The sequence below is a fragment of the Dipodomys ordii genome, unplaced genomic scaffold, assembly GCF_000151885.1.
Source record: "Dipodomys ordii isolate 6190 unplaced genomic scaffold, Dord_2.0 Scaffold190, whole genome shotgun sequence".
Classification (NCBI taxonomy): Eukaryota; Metazoa; Chordata; class Mammalia; order Rodentia; family Heteromyidae; genus Dipodomys; species Dipodomys ordii.
This window is the reverse complement of record NW_012267406.1, coordinates 2521246-2540615: the sequence shown is the minus strand read 5'-3', so window position 1 is coordinate 2540615 and position 19370 is coordinate 2521246. Positions and strand designations below refer to the sequence as shown.

Here is a 19370-nt window from a genome sequence, read left to right as displayed (position 1 = left end):
ATCAGTGAGTATCTTGAGTAAACTCACCAGACACAGTGCAGCATCAATACTAGCCTTAGGGTTAAAAGGAAAAACTTGCTACTATGAAATTATTTCAGAATATGGACCCATTGTTACCAGCTGTACAGATTTTCAAAGAAAATGAAAATATTGATCTTTATGTGAAATTGTAACTAATTTGTATGTTCTAAACATTTTCACACTTCTAAAATGCATATGTTGAAACCTAGCTCCTGATGTAAAGGTATTAGGAGGCAGAGCTTTATGCAAAGCATTAGTTCAGGATGGTAGAGCCTTTATGAGTGGGCTTAGTGCCTTTATAAAAGAGACTCCGGGACTAGGCCTACAGTTCAGACATAGAGCATAAGTCTACACAGATTTGTTTCTGTGTTTGATCCCCAGTTCTGAAAGAAAAGAAAAAAAGAGTCAAGAGAGATAGGCCATAACTCATCCTTCTTCATATTTTTACCTCAAAAGGATAGAGTAAGTAAACAGCCATTTTAGGAAGAAGACTTCACCGGACACTAAAAGTCTGCCCTTGCCTTGATTTTGGATTTCTCAGTCTCCGCACTTGAAAAATAAATGTTTGATATGGCATTTTCATTATAATGACCCATATATATTAGGGCACTAATCCAGCAGTATTTTAAATATTGTATACATGGACAAACAAAAATTTAGACGTTATCACAGTGTTCTAGTCTTTTACCTCAGCCTCTGAGAATTTTCAACCCTGACTTAACATGTGTAGGAGTTAAAATTACTCATTACCTTGCTCATGTAACTGCAACCTCTCTGTACACTATTTTTACAATAAAAACCATTAAAAAAAGAATTATTTCTGTCACTGTGGTTGCCTGACATAAGCATTGCCATTGTAAGGGTATCTTACAAGAAACTCCTCACAAGTTCTTGCTTTGCCCAGGTGTCCTGGTTTTGGCTGGTTACTTTTTACATTTAACCTATTTCAAACTATCCATGAGATTGTGAACCTAAGTTCTGACTAATTGGAATGAGAGATAATAACATGTTATGGATAAAACCTTGGCCAACAGGCTGCCCAGACTGCCTGTGGAGTCTGCTTACTTACCTTCCTGTCCATCATATGCCATTCTACAGAAGTCAGTTTTTCCTTGCCAAGTTATTTTCCAGTTGGTGTCCTTGTTCTTGTCTGACACCCCAATATCCCAAAACATTTCCAACATATTTACAATCTCACAATCTGTTTTTCTAGACCTATTGTAAAGCATGACAGATGAGGCTGTGACGTAAAGTGATATAGATTTAAAGATGGAAAACACTGCTAACTATGTGAATATATTACAAAAGTAATCTACTCTAAGTAGTATTGGAGAAAAGTCTTCATGATTCTATCATATTTAGACAAAACAACAGTGTTACTTTTAGACAATCTGTTCAGGAATGCTTGTTTAATGAAAAAATTTGGAATATAAAATAGAACATGTCTCTATTAGAATAAGCAGGCCTGCTGCCTTTACAAAATATCCAGGTTTTTGAGTCCAAGGCTTTTCCCACATAATGCAATATACTGCATCATTTGTGACACTGTAAAAACTGTCATTCAGGAAGTAGTGACATTGCCAATATTCAGTTATTGTTATCATATCTTTCACTACTATAAATAAAATAGCAACAGACTGTAACAGACTAACATATTAATCTTCACAGTTCTTTATAAATATTATTTTTTCTTCTATATGACAGCCTTAGTAGTTACTCTAAAATGAGCAGGAGGACCTTCCATATTGTTTCCTATATTTCTCTGTGCATCCTATGAGATTAGAAAGATTGAGTGGATGGATGTAGTGGGAGGGATGGGGGAGAATGATGTAAGAGGTGATATTGATCAAGGTGCATTGTACTTACAAACTGACATGTTGAATTGTTTTATATATATATATATATATATATATACTGTTTTTATATATATACTGTTAGTTTTATATATATATATATATATAAAACTAAATATAAAACTAAAACATATATATATATATGTGTATACACACACACACACACACACACACACACAGTCAGTTGTGGGGGCTGAACTCTGGGCTGGGGCGCTGTCCCTCAGCTCTTCACCTCAAGGCTAGCGCTCTATCACTTGAGCCACAGCACCACTTCTGGCATGTTTCTGCTTATGTGGTACTGAGGAATCAAACCCAGGACCTCATGCATGCGAGGCAAGTACTCTACCACTGAGCCACCTTTCCAGCCCTGTAATATATTTTTTAAAAAGAATAAGATTGGGGCTAGGAAGGTGGCTCAGTGGTAGAGTGCTTTCCTTGCATGTATAAGGCCCTGGGTTTGATTCCTCAGCACCACATAAACAAAAAGAAAAAAGCCGGAAGTGGCTCTGTGGCTCAAGTGGTAGAGCACTAGGCTTGAGCTGAAGAGCTGAGGGACAGCGCCCAGGTCCAGAGTTCAGGCCCCATGACCAGATCCCCCCCCAAAAAAAAAGAATAAGATCATATAAAAAAATATAATCATCCACCCCAAAGACTCTCTTGTCCTTTAGAAAGTACATTCCATTTTCCAGCAAAACAATCATGACTTTACTATGACTTCAAACATCTAAATCTCTACCTCATTGTTTTATCAACTTGAAGCCTTTGTTTTCACCTTCAGACATTAATTGGTGCTTAACAATTTAAAAAAAAAAGACAAGAGTCTCAGACTACAGTGCCTGGATTTGAAATTGTTTACTGATTATGTTAACATGTTGACTAACAAACCTAATTCCCTAATGCATAAAAAGGAGGTAATAGTATCCATTAACTCCCCATACTATCTGAGAATAAATGAGTTTCCACATGTAATATGCTTAGATGACCATATGATGACCAGTGACAATGCAATAAATGTCACCAATTGTTATTTGTTGAAAATTTCTTGAATAAATTCAGCTAAAGGTTAATATTCAACACAGGTTGTTGTGATTTACAATCTAACTCTGTCATTGAGAAGGAGAATGATAATTTGAATCCTCAACAGTTAGAAATAACATTATTTTGACAAGATTTTCCTTCTCAGAACAGAAACCTCATTGCCCTCAACTTCTCACAAATTTTAAATATGCAAGTATGCTAGAAAGCCTAAAATAAAATGCCAAATAACTCCTTCATCACTAACCTAATATCACAAATAATTTTAACTGCCAATTCATTATCACTTGTCTGAGTCCATGTTTCACAGTAGTTTCTCCGCACTGAGATACTTTTCTTAATTGTCTCAAACAACATCATTTAATTTTGTTTTCATTTTTTTTAAAGCTGGTGACAAAATAAAAATTCCAAAGGGGTAAAGCAATAGAGAGGAAAAGCTACCAAAATTTGATTTGGTTTTCCTACATTTTCTCTCTCTCTTTCCAAGCAGTTAATCCCCTCTCAAACAGTACAATAGAACAGCTAGACATAAAGAAAGGCAGATAAAATTGGCTAGCCAGTACATTGTTCTTGCTAATCTGGACCATTTACATAAGGGTTAGAAGGCTAGTTTTATCATTTAAACAGACTTAAAAGCCTCTTTGCAAATGAGATTTAGTTCTTACAAAAGAATGAATTCTAGCTATTTGGTCAATTTCTGCTGGACTAGCACAGTGAGCTAACTGGGCAGTAACCACAAGCTATTCCTTAGGCCATGGACAGAATATGCAAAGATTACTCCCAGCTGCCAAAACTGAAAAGCATCAAGCTGATTAAATTCTTTCCAGTAGGTGAACAGGATAAGGCACAGGTTAAAAGGCCAAAGAATATTCAATCTTAACTTGTACCTGTACTCATTTTCTTTTCTTTTCTTTTCTTTTTTTTTTTTTTATTAAATGCAGGTACTTTAAAAGTGGCTTTGAACATTCAGAGCTTCTTGAAACTTCCTTTGAAAGGGAACAGAAGGGCAGACAGAAAAAGAAATTCAGAGACAGAAAGACCCAAAGTCTCAAGCTGTGCGGGGAAGACAAGTTAAACTCTTTGATTCATTGTTGGTCTGAGGGCATTGGGCACAAGGATCTACTGCAAAAGGAACTCCCTAGACAATGTTAGCACACAAGATAATTAGAAGGATAATGTTTCCTTAAGACAGAGGAGTATACTCTTTGTACCAAAGTTTTAGATTTTTCAAAATCAAAGTCATGTTTATGTATACTATAACTATTAGACATTTTACCTGGCACACCTTGAACAGATATTCAGTGTGACCTTGGCCTGAGGCTCAGCAGGTTGAGTAGGACGGTTTTGGTTCAATTTGCTCCCAGAAGGTACCAGGGTTGTTACTCCCTCCATTCTTAAATCATCGAGATCCTCTGCAACAACACAATTACAGAGAACAAATATTAAGTCTAGTAGAATTTTAAAGAAACTTGCCAGTAGTTTTGTAGGCAAAACATTATTTTATATATCCCTCTAAAAAAATATCTAACCACATGTACTACTTATTTTTTCAGTATTTCTAATAGCTGGAGACAAATTATGAGATTAATAACCTCCAGAGTAGCTAACCCATTATCCTTCTCCAACAAGCAGCTCAAACATTTACACATGGCTCAGCAATTGCCAGCTTCCTTGTTTTGTTTTTGCCTTTGTATGGAACTCAGAGCTTACCAGAGAAAGCTGAATATAGTCCAAAATTATTTATATAAATCTTCCACTTCTAGTTATCCAGTTTCTCCATCCAAAGGCTTCCAATCAGAAAATAACTGAAACTCACTTTCTCACTTTCACTTACTGTTCTATGAAGGGGACATAGTCATAATCCCCAGAGAACCCCTTTACCTTTCCCTATTACTCAATCAAGACTGAAAATAATCAACTTTCCTTATAATTCATCTAATTTATATATATATATATATATATATATATATAATCCACTTCTTTTGTTCCAAGAAGATAAATGTTTTAAAAAGGATTTCATTTACTTATATTCAGCATTTATTTACTTCTTAGCAAAAAACAAACAAACAAAAAAATGAAATGTTAAAGAAAAATTATGATTTTGGTAAAATGCACTTATTATTCATGACATAATCTACACCAGGAAGTAAATCATCCTCTTTTGATTGACTAAAAAGCTATAATATATCCTAGACCCCCTGAAAAAAATTCAGAGGGATTTCTAGATTTAAATAGATATTTCACCAATGTCAAATTTTCCTGAGGGTAATGGCTCTAAGTCACATAAATAGTCCTTATGTAATCTAAAGTTCTTCCTGTCAGCAACTCCAATAAGACCCCCCTTTGCCTATCTGTTCAAAAGTAATCTAAAAATCCTTAGAATTTGAACTCAAGCTCATCATAATCTCATCATCAGGACCTAGTTGCGATGAGTTAGTTTAACCACATAGCTGCTATGTCAAAATTTGGTGTTTCTTCTCATCTAGTATCAAATTCCTCTCTACTAGTTTCTAAGAACACACGCACTGTTTAAACTACAATTAGCCACTCACATCAATGAGATACCATTAGTCATCATGAGAAAAATAATATGGAACCCAAAGAAAATGTTCTGGAAGATAATTTTGCTCTATAGGTAGCCTTCATTAAGGTTGTGTGCCTATCTAAACTATTCAAGAATAGTTTCCTAAAGTAATGTAAAAACACAGCTATAAAATATCAGCATTTATCTCTAGATTCTGAAAAAAAAAACGTGGTGCTAGCTTCCTTTACACTATCTTTGTCAGTCTGGGTGGCAATAGATGGTTTCAAACTGATACAAGTTAAAAATTCATTATGTTAGATATCATGATACAAATAAATAGGTTACTATGTTAGCTCAGCATGGCTAAGGAAAAACTTTAAAGACAGGTGAGGTCATTTTGGCTTCATATATTATCTGTCAATAAGATAATTATGGGAAAACTATAAAGGTGAAGTTATATCTAGGAATTAAGATTCAGGGTCTTTTGAGAGGCTTCCAATGGATTTGATGCTGCTTCTACTCTCCAAGTGATCTGAATTTGTTTTAGAATTTATATTTAGTTGTCTATTTTTATGAGGGGATGAAATATCATGCCAAAAACCTATAGTCTTTACAGTCCCTAAATATTTGCCTGATTCTCTGTGTTTTGAACTTTGAGATGGAAACTTTGTATCAAATAGCCATAGCACACCCTTTATAAGAAATGCAATGGAATATTATTCCACTCAGAAACTATGCTCAACTTTGTATGATTTATAAATTGCACATGAACAAGCATAAATAAAAGCAAATGGAACAGTTGCAATAATATACTTTAATAAAGATTATGAGCTGCTTATTTCTGAAATTTCTCCATTTAATCATGTGAGGCTTTCAGTAGCTGAAATTACATAAAATGAAGTTGAAATCATGGATAAAAAGGGAGCCTGTTGTACTTGAATTCTCCTCTCCTATCTTTCTCTTTTTTTAAATTATACTTTTATTATCTTTAAGATTTGTACAAAGGGGTTAAAATTCAATGTATCAGTTTAATTTATGAATATAATTCATCTTGATCTATTTAACCTCTTTCCTCAAAAATTCCTAACTTTTCTTTTTTTGTACCATTCTTATTAAAATTGTTACATCAGAGAACATAATCATATTCTAACACCAATCTTAGATTATCACAATAGTACCTTTACTGATATACCATTCCTCACCAGACTCCCTAATAAGAAATTTTGGAAATTTTGAGTCTCATGATATGATAGAGAAATACAATGAAAGTATTTCCACACCTGTCCCTACATAGGAAAATGGCTTTAAACTAATCAACTTGTGGGTTTGTGTGGTTAACTCACAGAAAAATAGAATTATTATAGTCACTGGATTGCAGGAAATTCCAAAGTTGTACTCCATAACTTTTGAGGATGATGAATCACCTAGAAGAGGCCAATGAAAAAACCTTGGCTCCAACCTCATCTCATGAAAAAATTCCTTTGTTCCCAACTTCCAATGTGTTCCTACCAAATAGTACGTTTGTAGCCAGTCAGAATGTCTAGTTCTACTTGCCTTACACTAAGTTCTCATGTATACGTAAAGTTTTTATGTATACATAAAGACACTAATTATGTAGACCATGAAGGCTTGCAATTTCCTCTTAGATACAAACTCCAAAACAAAGCTCCATTGATTATTAAGACACTTGGGGGGAGTTACTGGTTCATTATTTATGCAACAACTAAAGCTGTTTCTCATGATGAAAACAATATACAAAAAGACTTAAAATATTTTGTTATCAACTCTGGCACTAATTATAAAATGATACCATCTCTGCCCTACATGGAAAACACATCTAATTTGACTACTTAAGTTACCAATGGATAATCACATTGTTCTAGATTTCTTTTTTACCAGTTACAGTAATACCCATGGGTCATGCTAATGTTTCCTTCTGTATTTGTATCAATGAAAAGGGGAAGGAGAAAAATACCTATATAAATTTTTCTTTTTCCTATGTAACTTCTTAAAGAAAAGCTACTTGGCTTTCTAAGTTTGGTTTTTATGACTGCTTAGATTTGTTCTTTTAGCCTGCATTAGACAATTAAAGTTCTCAGTTTTGAAGCATCCTAAATGAACTTTTAATTGTGTTTGCTTTTCTTAGCATAGTGGTCATGGTGGTGTACTGAAGCCGATCCAGAGCTTTAAACATTTCCATGTGGTTAGTCTCTTCTTAAATAATTGCAGTGATGATGCAACAAGATGATTGAAAAGGTTTTGTAATACAATTGAGTGCAAAGACAAATGAACAATCATCAAGCAGTAAAGTGTTAGATCTCTGGCTTCTAGCCAAGGGAGAGAGAAAACAATCAAATTATAAAAATTGAAACAATATATACTATACATATGGACAAAGTGTAGAACATAGAAGTGAGGAGAACTGAAAGACAATGAGTAAAACACAGACAATAAATGAGTACAACTGAGAAATGTCCAGTTGTTATTTCTTTCTTTACCAATATTGTCCTTTAAATGATAGTTCATGAGCTCCTAACAGTGACTGAGTACTTACAAAGCTCTAAGGATGATACAAACACCAAGGATCCATTTTAATCCTGGGTTGATACTAATAATCTATTTTAGCTTACAAAGAACCACAGTACAATATTAATATAGTTCACTAGTTCCATTTCTTTGGCAACTTTATTAAAAGAGACAGGTGTCTAGGAATTAATAACCAAGAGGGAGAAAAAATGTAAATGCCTAAACCTAGGGCAAATTTGCAGAAAGTAAAAAGAGGTGAAAAATTAATTAAAAGAATTTCAGTAATATTCCATTCAAGGATTTCTCCATACTGAATAAGTCAAGGGAGAAAATATTAGACATATATTATAATATATATTTTTATTGTGAAGGTACTGTACAGAGGGATTACAGTTACATGAGCAAGGTAATGCGTATTGTTACAACCTCCTTTTTTTTCCCCCTATCATAACTTTCTTCCCCACTTCCCCAATTCCTCCCTTCACAGAAATATCAGTGATAGTGAAGGAGTTAAAAATATGCCGTCCTGGCATATTGACTCTTTCAAAGTTAAAGACACTTGAAAACAGCAAGTGCAAGATCACTTAAATCATCCTATTTCTTAAAAGCAAGAGATGAAGCACCAGTGTGAAAGATTCTTCCACATACTAGGAAAAAAAATTCTGTCAGTACCTTAAGAATAGGTATGTGAGACTAAGAACTCCATCAGGCTTTGCTACAGTAACTATGTTATTTTAAGCCTCCCTGTACAGTTTTCTTTATTCTTCAGGACTTACCATTCTTTGTCTAGTTCTGTATATAAGTGATTTTGGGGGGGGTCTTCATTTCTTTATGAAGGTTTTTATGTTAATTAAAACATTAAAGAAATGTGCATACTTTTCTCCTATTCTGTACTGTGCCAATTGAACTCCTAGGGCATCATTAACAAACAAATAAATAAATGAAAAAACAAAACAACACTAAAAGGCTAGAGCATGGTTTCAATTCTCTACAATAACAGAGTCTTTCTTCTTCTCTTTATTTTACTCTTCCTCTTATCTTTCATTCTGTTCTTCTTCTTTAGATGTTCAGTATCTTCCTTCTTCCCCTTTAAAAATTTTTTTTAGTTTATTTTATCCAAGTAAAAGTATTTCCCATATAGATAGTGCAGTGCTGTAGATGTAACAGGTATACCATCTTTGATCACAGTGGATATATTTTGATGACTAGAAGTTTATTAGAAGTAATCAGGAATAGTTTTCAACAGGGCCTTGTGATTATTGTACTTTATTTTCTTCCAGTACTAGCACCTAAACTCTGGGGCCTCAAGCTCTCAGTTGGCTTTTTTTGCTCAAAGCTAGAGTTCTCCTACTTGAGTCACACCTACATTTCTTTCTTTATGCTTAAGATAACAGGAACAGAGAAAATACAAATATGCATAACTCATTTTGTTCCCTTTAAATTGATCTGTCTAATAAATGGAAGAATATTAAGAGAGATCACTATAATAAATGGCAAAGAAATTATCCAGAGGTTGGATAAGTTAGATAATGGATGAATAGACATAGACAAGCTACATCAGCCAGGAACTATTCAGAAGGCTGGAAGAACACAGAAGCATGGAGGAAGTTTGTAGGACTTTTGGAAACATTGTGCACTAACAGGACTGCTCTTTAAGATGTATAAACTTGGCAGAATGCCTATCAGAAAAAGTTGGTGCTCAAATCATAAAAGAGGATGATGTGATCAGTTCTGTTAAAGAAAAATGTCTTCAGTGGCTCATGTCTATAATCCTAACTATTCACAAGGCTGAGATCTGAGGATTGTGGTTTGAAAGCCAGTCCTGGCAGAAAAGTCTATGATAATGTTTTCTCCAATTAACCACCAAAAGCCAGAAATTAAGCAATGGCTCCAGTGTCCAGGCCCTGAATTCAAGCCATAGGGCCAGCACAATGAAAAGTAAAGAAAAGAGAGAGGTGGGGAGGAAAGAAGAGAGGAAAGGAGGAAAGAGGGGGGGGGGGGAGGAAAGAGGGAGGGAGGGAGGGAGGGAGGAAGGAAGGAAGGAAGGAAGGAAAGAAGGAAGGAAGGAAGGAAGGAAGGAAGGAAGAAAGGAAGGAAGGAAGGAAGGAAGGAAGAAAGGAAGGAAGGAAGGAAGGAAGGAAGAAAGGAATGAATGGAGGGAGGGAGGGAGGAGGGAAGGGAGAAAAGAAAATCCAAAACTTATTAAATAAACTTTGTATCAAGTCTAAAATTTTTAAGAATATGCCTTTTGAACTAGTCACTATTTTGAATAATACAGTTTCATAAAACATTCATCACTGAAATAAATACATTCAGCCTGGGTGTGATGGTTTACATTTACAATCCCAGCTACTCAAGAACTAGCAATGAGAGAGATCAGCATTCCAAGCTAGCCCAATCAAAAAAGTTAGTGAGACTACAATGTCAACCATAAACTGTGCATGGTGGAGCACACCTTTCAGGCACACAGCTGTTCCAGATGTGTAAATAGAAGGATAGCAGTCTTAAGCCTATGAGGGCAAAGACTCAAGACAAAAATATACAAAAGACAAAAGAGACTAGGCATGGCTCAAGAAGTAGATCCTCCCTCACAGGCTCAGGACTCTGAGTTCAAACCCCAATCATGTCCAGAAAGAGAAATTAATAAGTTCAACTGATACATTTAAAAATGAATTTATTTCTAAGCATATTACTCTTAACTACAAATACATTCTCAATATATAACTTAAAAATATACAGTTATAAATACAATTGTCAATATATCACTTAAGAATATACAATTATATATATAAGAATATATTTAACATAGTTAATCAATTAAATATTTTGAAGATCCAAACTGTCCAGTTCATTAGTGATTAGTCAGTCATGTATCGTTACTGAGTGCTTGAAATGTGGCTTATCAAACTGAGAGACTTTGAAAAGTCAAATACACACAGGGATTTATACAAAGAAAAAGGACGCAAAATAACAAATGAATAAATTTTCATTTTGTCTATAATTATATTGTGAAAATAATATTATGAAAAATAAATATTTAACAACATGAGATTGTTAAATCAATAGTGAAGCAATAATATTCATAATTATGAATAAATTTATTCATTTACCTTTTATATTAATTTTACTTTTTTCAATATGACTACAAAATTCAAATTACTATGACATTGTAGTATATGACATATATTTCTGTTGACCAGTTCTGTTCTAGAGCACTGATTTCACAAATGTATTAATAGGTGATTTTATGTTTTTAATAAATTATCCTGTATTCTGTAGCTTAAATCAAGTATACAAAATACACCCCTGAACATATTCAAGGATAATTTTCATAAGGTATATATAATTATTTTCATTGATTCTATTAAATGAATGCTTAGTGCATTTAATGGTTACTTTCTATCTAGTTTATCCTTTACTCCTTTTATTTCTGGGTCCGGTCTTGAGCCTGAATTCTGGGCCTGGGCGCTGTCCCTCAGCTCTTCAGCTCAAGGCTAGTACTCTACCACTTGAGCCACAGCACCACTTCCAGCTTTTTTCTTTTTGCTTATGTGGTGCTGAGGAATCAAACCCAGGGCCTCATGCATGCAAGGCAAGTGCTCTACCACTGAGCCACCTTCCCAGCCCTAGTTTATCCTTTACTAAGCACTTATCATTACCTGACTTTACACATGTACATACACAAATGTACACACATTCTTAAACATAAACGCATGTACACAGTGCACATAAATACATGCCTATTGTTTAGATACTTCAAAAAAAATTTCTAGCAACAGAGAGGAATTTCACTTTCTCACCCAAATCACTTCTCACTTCTCGGTGTGTGAGGTGTGTCTTGCACAGAGTAGTCACTCAGGGACATTTGTTAACTATGAGACTTGGTAATTAGTTGATCATTTGATAAACTGATCTTTATAAGGAATTGGCATTTGGAAAACTAGGTGTGTGTGTGTGTGTGTGTGTGTGTGTGTGTGTGTGTGTGTGTGTGTGTGTGTGTGAGTGTACTAGTTCTGGGTCTTAAACTCAGGGTCTAAAAGCACTCCTCAAGTTTTTTTCCCAAGGATTAGTTCACTTGAGCCACACCTCCACTTCCAGATTTTTTTATTTTTGGCTTCTAGTTGGAGATTAGAGTCTTAGGAACTTTCCTGCCCAAGTTTGGCTTCAAACTGTGATTCTCGGATCTCACCTTCCTGATTATCTAGGATTACAGGCTTGAGCCACTGTTGCCTGGCTTTAAAATTAATTTTCTTCACTTTTTAAAATTTTTACTGTGAAAATACCATACAGAGGGGTTACAATTACATGAACAAGGTAATGAGTACATTTCTTATCAAGCATTGTTGTCTGCTCCTTTGTTTTCCCTTACCATCCCTTTTAAAGGAGTATTTTTGTTGTGCTTAACTACAGATATTAGGAAAATAAAGCACTGGAAACAAGGAGCTATGGGAGTGGAGGAATGGGGATGCAAAGTCTGTATCAATAGTATAAAAATGAGTAGTCTTAAGAAGAAAGAAATATACTAGAATATAATTTCGGAGGAAAGTTTAATTCTATAAAATTCAAGAAAGCTTTTCCACACTGTCACTTTTAGGGAAGACAGGGAAGGAAAATAGCTTCCATTTCACATGTGTTATCTTCAAGATACCCATACGGATGTACAGTAGACAGAGGAAGCAGAGGAAGGTGTTTGAAAAGGAGCTATGGACCATCTGGCTTAAAAAATGCTGATACAATTATTATCTTCCTAGTAGTTCACAAGCAATGACTCTGGTGTCTAACTTTCACTAGAAGTAGAAAGTACATTATAGGAATATAATATTTAACAGAATTTAATATTTAACAGAAAGCCCAAGGCAGTACTTTATAGATGCATCTTCTAAGATACGAGAGTATGGCTGAGAAAAAAAAATGAATTAATGCATGACTAAAGATGTGAGCCCTTTATCTTTATGCAACGGCAAATAACCAAGAACTAATCAAACAAAGAAGTGTTTTGATTTAAGGAAATAACAGCTGCCTAGATGAAATAATCCCAGGACTTTCATTTCATTCAAGTATAATCCATGAAATAATTTACAGCTGTTTGAACTACACAATGTGGGAGATGAGTGAATTTTCACATCTGTTTCAAGGAACTTTATAACAAAAATTAAAAGCTTTCCAAACCTAAGTCCCTTTCCAGTGACCTAGTAATAGGTTACACAAGCATTATATGGCAAGTTTTTCCTGCATTGCAATTGGTTTTTTGATTTACATCGATAAAGCCACTTTGGTCAAATGTTTTAAGCAGATGTTCTATATACTGAGTGAATTATTAAAAATAAAGCAAATGTTAAGAAAATATATCAGAAATTAGACAAACTCAAGGAAGATTTGTATGAAACATTCCTATTATGTGTGGCAGCTATATTTCCTTAAAAAGAAGAAAGGAAAAGGCGACATAATTCAATTTGCTGGACATATTCTGATTGAAAAGAGGAAAGATGTTAAGTTCATGTTTCCAATGTTGCTCTATTTTTATAATTATACCTCAAATATGAGTTCATCATTTTTCCCTCCAGAATAGGAAAACTTCTATTTCACATATAATAAATTTTTCTAAACTTCATAAATAATAAAAGTGGTAGATTACAGAAATCATGGCCTTTAATTTTTTTAGACTTGTGTTAGAAATTTTATATGGAAGAAATATTTCTTTGTTGAAGTTTCCCATTCTCATAAACTATGCTACAGAGTGTTAAATTTGTTTTGACCACATGAGATCAGTAAACAAAGAAAGCAAAGAAAGTGATTCATTGAGTAACTGAGGGGAACTTTGTATGCATACAATATGCATATATACAGCGTCCATTGAAACTGGAAAGAGAAAGAAAATTATTTGCTAGCAACCAATAACTATAACTTTTTAGAAGGTATTCATCCAATTCCATCATAACCAAACTTTTGTAATGATTTGTAGGCTGGGATTTCTTTGCTTAGAGTACAAATGATTCCCAAGACATATAGTAATTTACTTCATTTTATAAATTGTGAAGGCTCTTCTGTAAGTCAGAAAAATGAAGATATCAAAGAGGGGTTTTCATCTTTCAGTCTAGATGAATATACTGGTTTTTCTTGAAAATTCCAATCCAAACACTACTCAAAGTCTGGTTTCTGAGTGAGAGTGTGCCTTTAAAAATTCGTAATGATATTTTCTTCATAGAAATAACTGAAATCCCACACATGTGGATCAGGTCAGGGTAGGTTATGTAAGTAAATTGCTCTGGTGTGGCTGAAGTGACAACACACTGAGATCAACGCAGAAATTTACAAATTTATCAACAGAGCGTAATCAGATTTGGAAGCAGCAGTGGCCAGTCATGAAGAGAAGATTTAGAAGCAGAACATTCAAGAATACCACAGAAATTTGAGAGTGAGAAACATAAAGCAAAATGTTTAGAGTGCAGACATGTCAACACAAGGGCCATGTCCAGGTAGTCATGGACAAGGTTGGTTAATCGAAAAGAAAAGATGGTGATAAGGTAAACTAATAGTTTTTGTAAAGCAATTAAAATTTTAAAATATGAAGTCATTGTAAAATCTTGCTAAAAGTTCATCATTTTAATTACCCTCTTAAAGTATGTTTACTCAATTTTAATTCCCCTTGGATAAGTCTCAGGCTAAAGGACTCATGATAAATTTTTCTAGTAGTTAGCTTACTGTTTCTGAGAAAGAACTTCTTTTAATAATGTTGCTGGTCCTATTAGAGACCATTGTATTATAGAAAATATTGCTTCAGCCACTACAGGTAACATCAATCTTTATTTATTCTTTTGGTTCATAAAATAATCTTGAATACTATATGATATCTATTTTAGTAATTTCTATAGACTCCTTGTTAAATAAATAAGGTTATATGTTGAGATGCTCCTTTATGCATTTTATAACTTTATTGATAGCTCATGAACTCTGACCATACAGTTAATAATTTTATCTTGTATCACATGTAATGATATTTGGACCTTGACCAAATGAATTAATTGAGCATATTTGATGAGTGTTTCTGCTTGGATTGTGCTAATTTAAGAAAGAGTATGACAAATTGCTACAGTCCCAATTTAGCAGTTGAATTTTTAATACTTTCAAATTATTTTTAATAAGCTTCCCTCCACCTACAGTGTACTTCATGTACAGGACACAAATATGCAACACTAAATTGCTCTTGGTGGATCTAAATTCAGGATTTAGAGTAAGTGCTTTGTTCTTGGATTTCAAGTGGATAGTTGACATTCACATATAGCCAGCTCATATGCCCTTTCTTCTCTTGTATTTAAACTTTGTATTTGCTTGTGTTCTAATCTCTGATATTACTCTCCCTTCAATAAGTCACAGACTGTACATTTCCTTTGCTTCAACTGTCTTCCACTCCATTTTGTTTGAATTTCACTACCCAATCTCTTTCAACTAACTGCATGTGGATTTTTAAATGTTGCTCCCTTAGGGAAAAATTAAATTAATATTTGGAAAATACACATCTGAACTTTGTGCTATTAAGATTTTCAGCCATTCATGAAATATTGCCAGTGGAGCAAATGTTAACCAAGTGTACATCAAAAAGCGAAAATAAAAGAAAGACAAACTTATCATTATGCAAGTCACATTTATTGTGCTTCTAAATCCAATATAGTTAATCAAAAAATAAAATAGCATTAACTGCTATGGCTATCCCTTTAATTTTTTTCCCCAAATTCCCTTTATTCTGTCTCATTCTTAGCCCTTTAGGGCAAATAAAAAAGAATCAAATTGGGAGAAAAAAGTAAAAAGATCATGGCTTGTCATCTACTAAAATTGCTCTTGGTTTATTGTAGCTGTGGTTGCCCACTTGTCCCCTCCTGTGGTGTGCCTCAGATGAGAAGCAGGCACATGACATACCTTTCCCATCACTGCCATGCAAGCCACATGCCGCAGAATGTAGCCACCCGGCCTAACACATTGTAAATCCATTTTCCATTCTATGCTGCTTTCTTAGAATCCACACACTGTTCTCATGCCTCACACTTCAAGCCACACAACACTGCCACCCCAAGTGAAATCTGACAAGACCATTTCCAATTCTGTTCCATTTTCCTGGCTTTGCCTCAAGGAACTGTTCCTTGATCATCTGTTATAAGGCATGGTATCCTCAAAAGACATCATCCCATGTACTACATTAGATAGATAGCTTGAGTTTCTTAAAAATAAGTTCCTGGAGGGACAAAGGGTAAACAAATGCAGCAATGGTACAAACGCGACACTGTGCTGAGGATGGACTATACAATTTGTGGGTGGGATGGGAGGGAAAAACTGGGAGACAGTGAGGGAAGGGATGGCATTTTCCTAAAAGATATATACTCTTTGCCTGACTTACATAACTATAACCCCTCTGTAGCCCCTCAAATAAAATAATAAAAAGTGGGTATTGGGGGATAAGAAGAATATTAAAGAAAACACTTCTTAACTACATATTGTGTTTTCACACTAATCCTAGACTATTTCTGTGCCAAGTTGGGGAGGTTAATGTTCTCAGGTCTCTGTACTGTTCTCAACCTGGGAAGTCCTGACCAGAAATTCTGCATACATAGCACATTATACTCTCTCTTATAGCTCAAACTTCTCAGCTATTATCATTGAAGAGTGGATATCACCAGATTCCAGTGGCTCACTCCTGTAATTCTAGCGAGTCAGGAGGCTGAGAGATGAGGATTACTGTTCAAAGGCAACCTGGGAAGGAAGTCCTAGTGGCCCTTTATCTTCAATTAGTCATCCAAAAGCTGGAAGTGGTGGTATGGCTCAAGTGGTAGAGCTTCAGCTCTGAGGGAAAAGCTAAGGGACTGAACCCCAGACCCTGGATTCAAGCCCCAATATAGGTACAAAAAAAATTGGATATCCTGGAATTGCAAAAAGAACACCCTCTATTCTTTAATTTTTTTAAATGAATTAGTTTGCAGATTATCTTGCAAATTAATTATCTTGGGTCTGGCTTACTTCACTTACTATGATTTTTTCCAAGTCTTTCCATTTCCTTACAAATGGGGCAGTGTATTTTTTCTGATAGAATTCCATTATATATATATATATATATATATATATATAAAATCTGATATATATAGAATGTGACATATATATGTCACATATGTCATATATATATATATATATATATATATATATATATATATATATATATGTCTCACATGTTCTTGCTCCATTCATCTACTGAGGGGCATCTGGATTGGTTCCATATCTTAGCTATGGTGAATAAGGATGTGATAAACATATTTGTGCTGGTAGCTTTAGTATGGCCTTGTTTGTGGTCATTTGGGTAAATGCCCAACAGTGGGATTGCTGGGTCATAGGGGAGCTCTATGTGGAGTCTTGGATAATCTTAGCAGATGAGCAGAATAGCTCAATAGCTATGTATATATGACCATATAAGATGATGCTAAGCAAAATGAACTCCAAGACATGGACATAGGAGGATTTTCTTTGTTGTTGTAGTTTTTAATGTACTATGAGATTCTTTTTGTTTCTTTTGCATGTTCTTCCCCATATGGTTTATCCTCTGTTGTTACTGTATTTGATTTTGATATCCTAGTATTGTATATTTGTTTATTTGAATTAGGGAAGAGAAGAGGAATAACAGAATGGTGAGACAAAGGACAAGGGGGGAACCAATGCAACAGTGATATACACAGACAGTATGTTTTATTTACCCAGCTTGGCTTTGAACTGAGATCTGAAATTCTCTGTCTCCTGTGTAGTCAGGATTACAGGCATAAGCCACTGGTGGCAGGCTGAGGAACTAAACTTGGACAACAGTCATGTGACTTTGGAGACAGATCCTTCCCAACTGGAGTTTTAAAAGAGCTAAGAGCTTTGGTTGACAGTTTGATTATAGTCATGGGAAATAGAGAATGGCCTTAAGCTGTACTGATTCTTACCCTATAGAAACACTGCAATAATAAACATAGGCTGGTTTAGGCTGCTAAGTACATGCTAATGGTAGATGGCTGCAAATATCAAATATAACTTTCAAGCCACTTTTCTTTTCTCTGAATTACTTAGAATAAGTTTCTTAGTGAAGTTTTACAGAATTAGTTTAGCAAGTAGTTTTACATTGAATAATCCAAATTGAAAATCAGTTAAATTTCCTTCCTTGCTTCCTTCCTTCTTTCCTTCCATCTGTCCATTCATCTTCTTCTATTACAAAGCAGTTAAAATTTCAGACCATTTTCTTTTCAGATAATTTGGCTTTCAAAAGTATTCCTTAAATGATTTCCCTTTGTTTCAAAGTGGCAAACAAAATTACAAATAGAAAATTAACAAGGGCTGGGTGAAAATTAACAGGGCCTCTGCTCAGCAGCAGAGTCCTTGTGTAACATGTTCATGACCCTGGGTCTGATCCCTACCACCACAAAACAAAACAAGAGGTCAATAGTTATGAGAATTTAAAGTTTGGCTAAATTTTTGATATATCTAATTTATCCATAGGGTATTTTACTAAGTCTTCATAGTTTTTCTGTTTAAAAATTATTCATAAAGGTTTGTGACAGCTGGATTTTTTTTCTTTCATGTTATACTATTGATTGCAGCTATGGTTTATTTGATGCTGAGTCTTAAATTCAAACCACAATTATAACATCATTTGAGTAACAAAATCTGATTTACTTTATGAGTTTCAGATTCAATATGTGGTTTTCACGAACTCATATTATAATGAAAAGTTAGGTCATCCCATAACAGCTTCTGAGGGAACACATACACATATGCTGAAACACACATGCACATGCATGCACAATCTAGATTATTAAAATACTGTGAAAATGATTGGCCATCTAAGGAGCTTTGTTTTAGTGATGCAAAGGGGGACCATTTGAAATTTAGAAAATACTTGTCTCCACAAATCATGCTTTAAGATGACTGTATCCTTTTGCCCTCAAAGACGTTACCTGTGGAATATAAAACTGATCAGCAGGTTCTGGGAAGATGGCGGAGGAGAAGCTGGAATCTGAACAAGCTCTCGCATAGAAAGCAGTTTTAGAGTTCCAGTGAACAGTCCTAAGCCAGAGAATCACACCAAGTGTGCCATCACAGGACAGAGAGTTAGACAAGAGAGGGGAAGCCAAGACAAAGAGACACATCTGCGCGCTTGCCAGCAGCCGCCTGCGGCAGCAGCAGGGTCGCAGCGGCGACCGCAGCCGCGGCCATACCTGAGCGCTCACACAGAGAGTCCAGGACGAAGGAGCCAGATGCAGCAGGCGAGAGGATTCTACTCAACACCAAGAACTGACATGGAGCAGACATCTTCATCCTGCAGTGTGCAGACCAGAGACGACCCAGGATCCAAGACTCAGCGTGAGTAGAAGCCCGACATCCTCACTCCTTCTCAGGGA

General features: G+C 34.9%; 1 protein-coding gene across 1 annotated transcript in view; it reads right to left on the bottom strand.

Moving 5' to 3' along the window:
* The window catches only part of LOC105999457 (chromosome unknown open reading frame, human C8orf34), a 354355-nt gene that overhangs the window by 138756 nt on the left and 196229 nt on the right, over positions 1-19370 (bottom strand). Inside the window, exon 8 of the mRNA XM_013034481.1 lies at positions 4186-4321. Coding sequence (XP_012889935.1) covers positions 4186-4321 — 136 coding nt within the window. The remainder of the gene's footprint in view (positions 1-4185; positions 4322-19370) is intronic.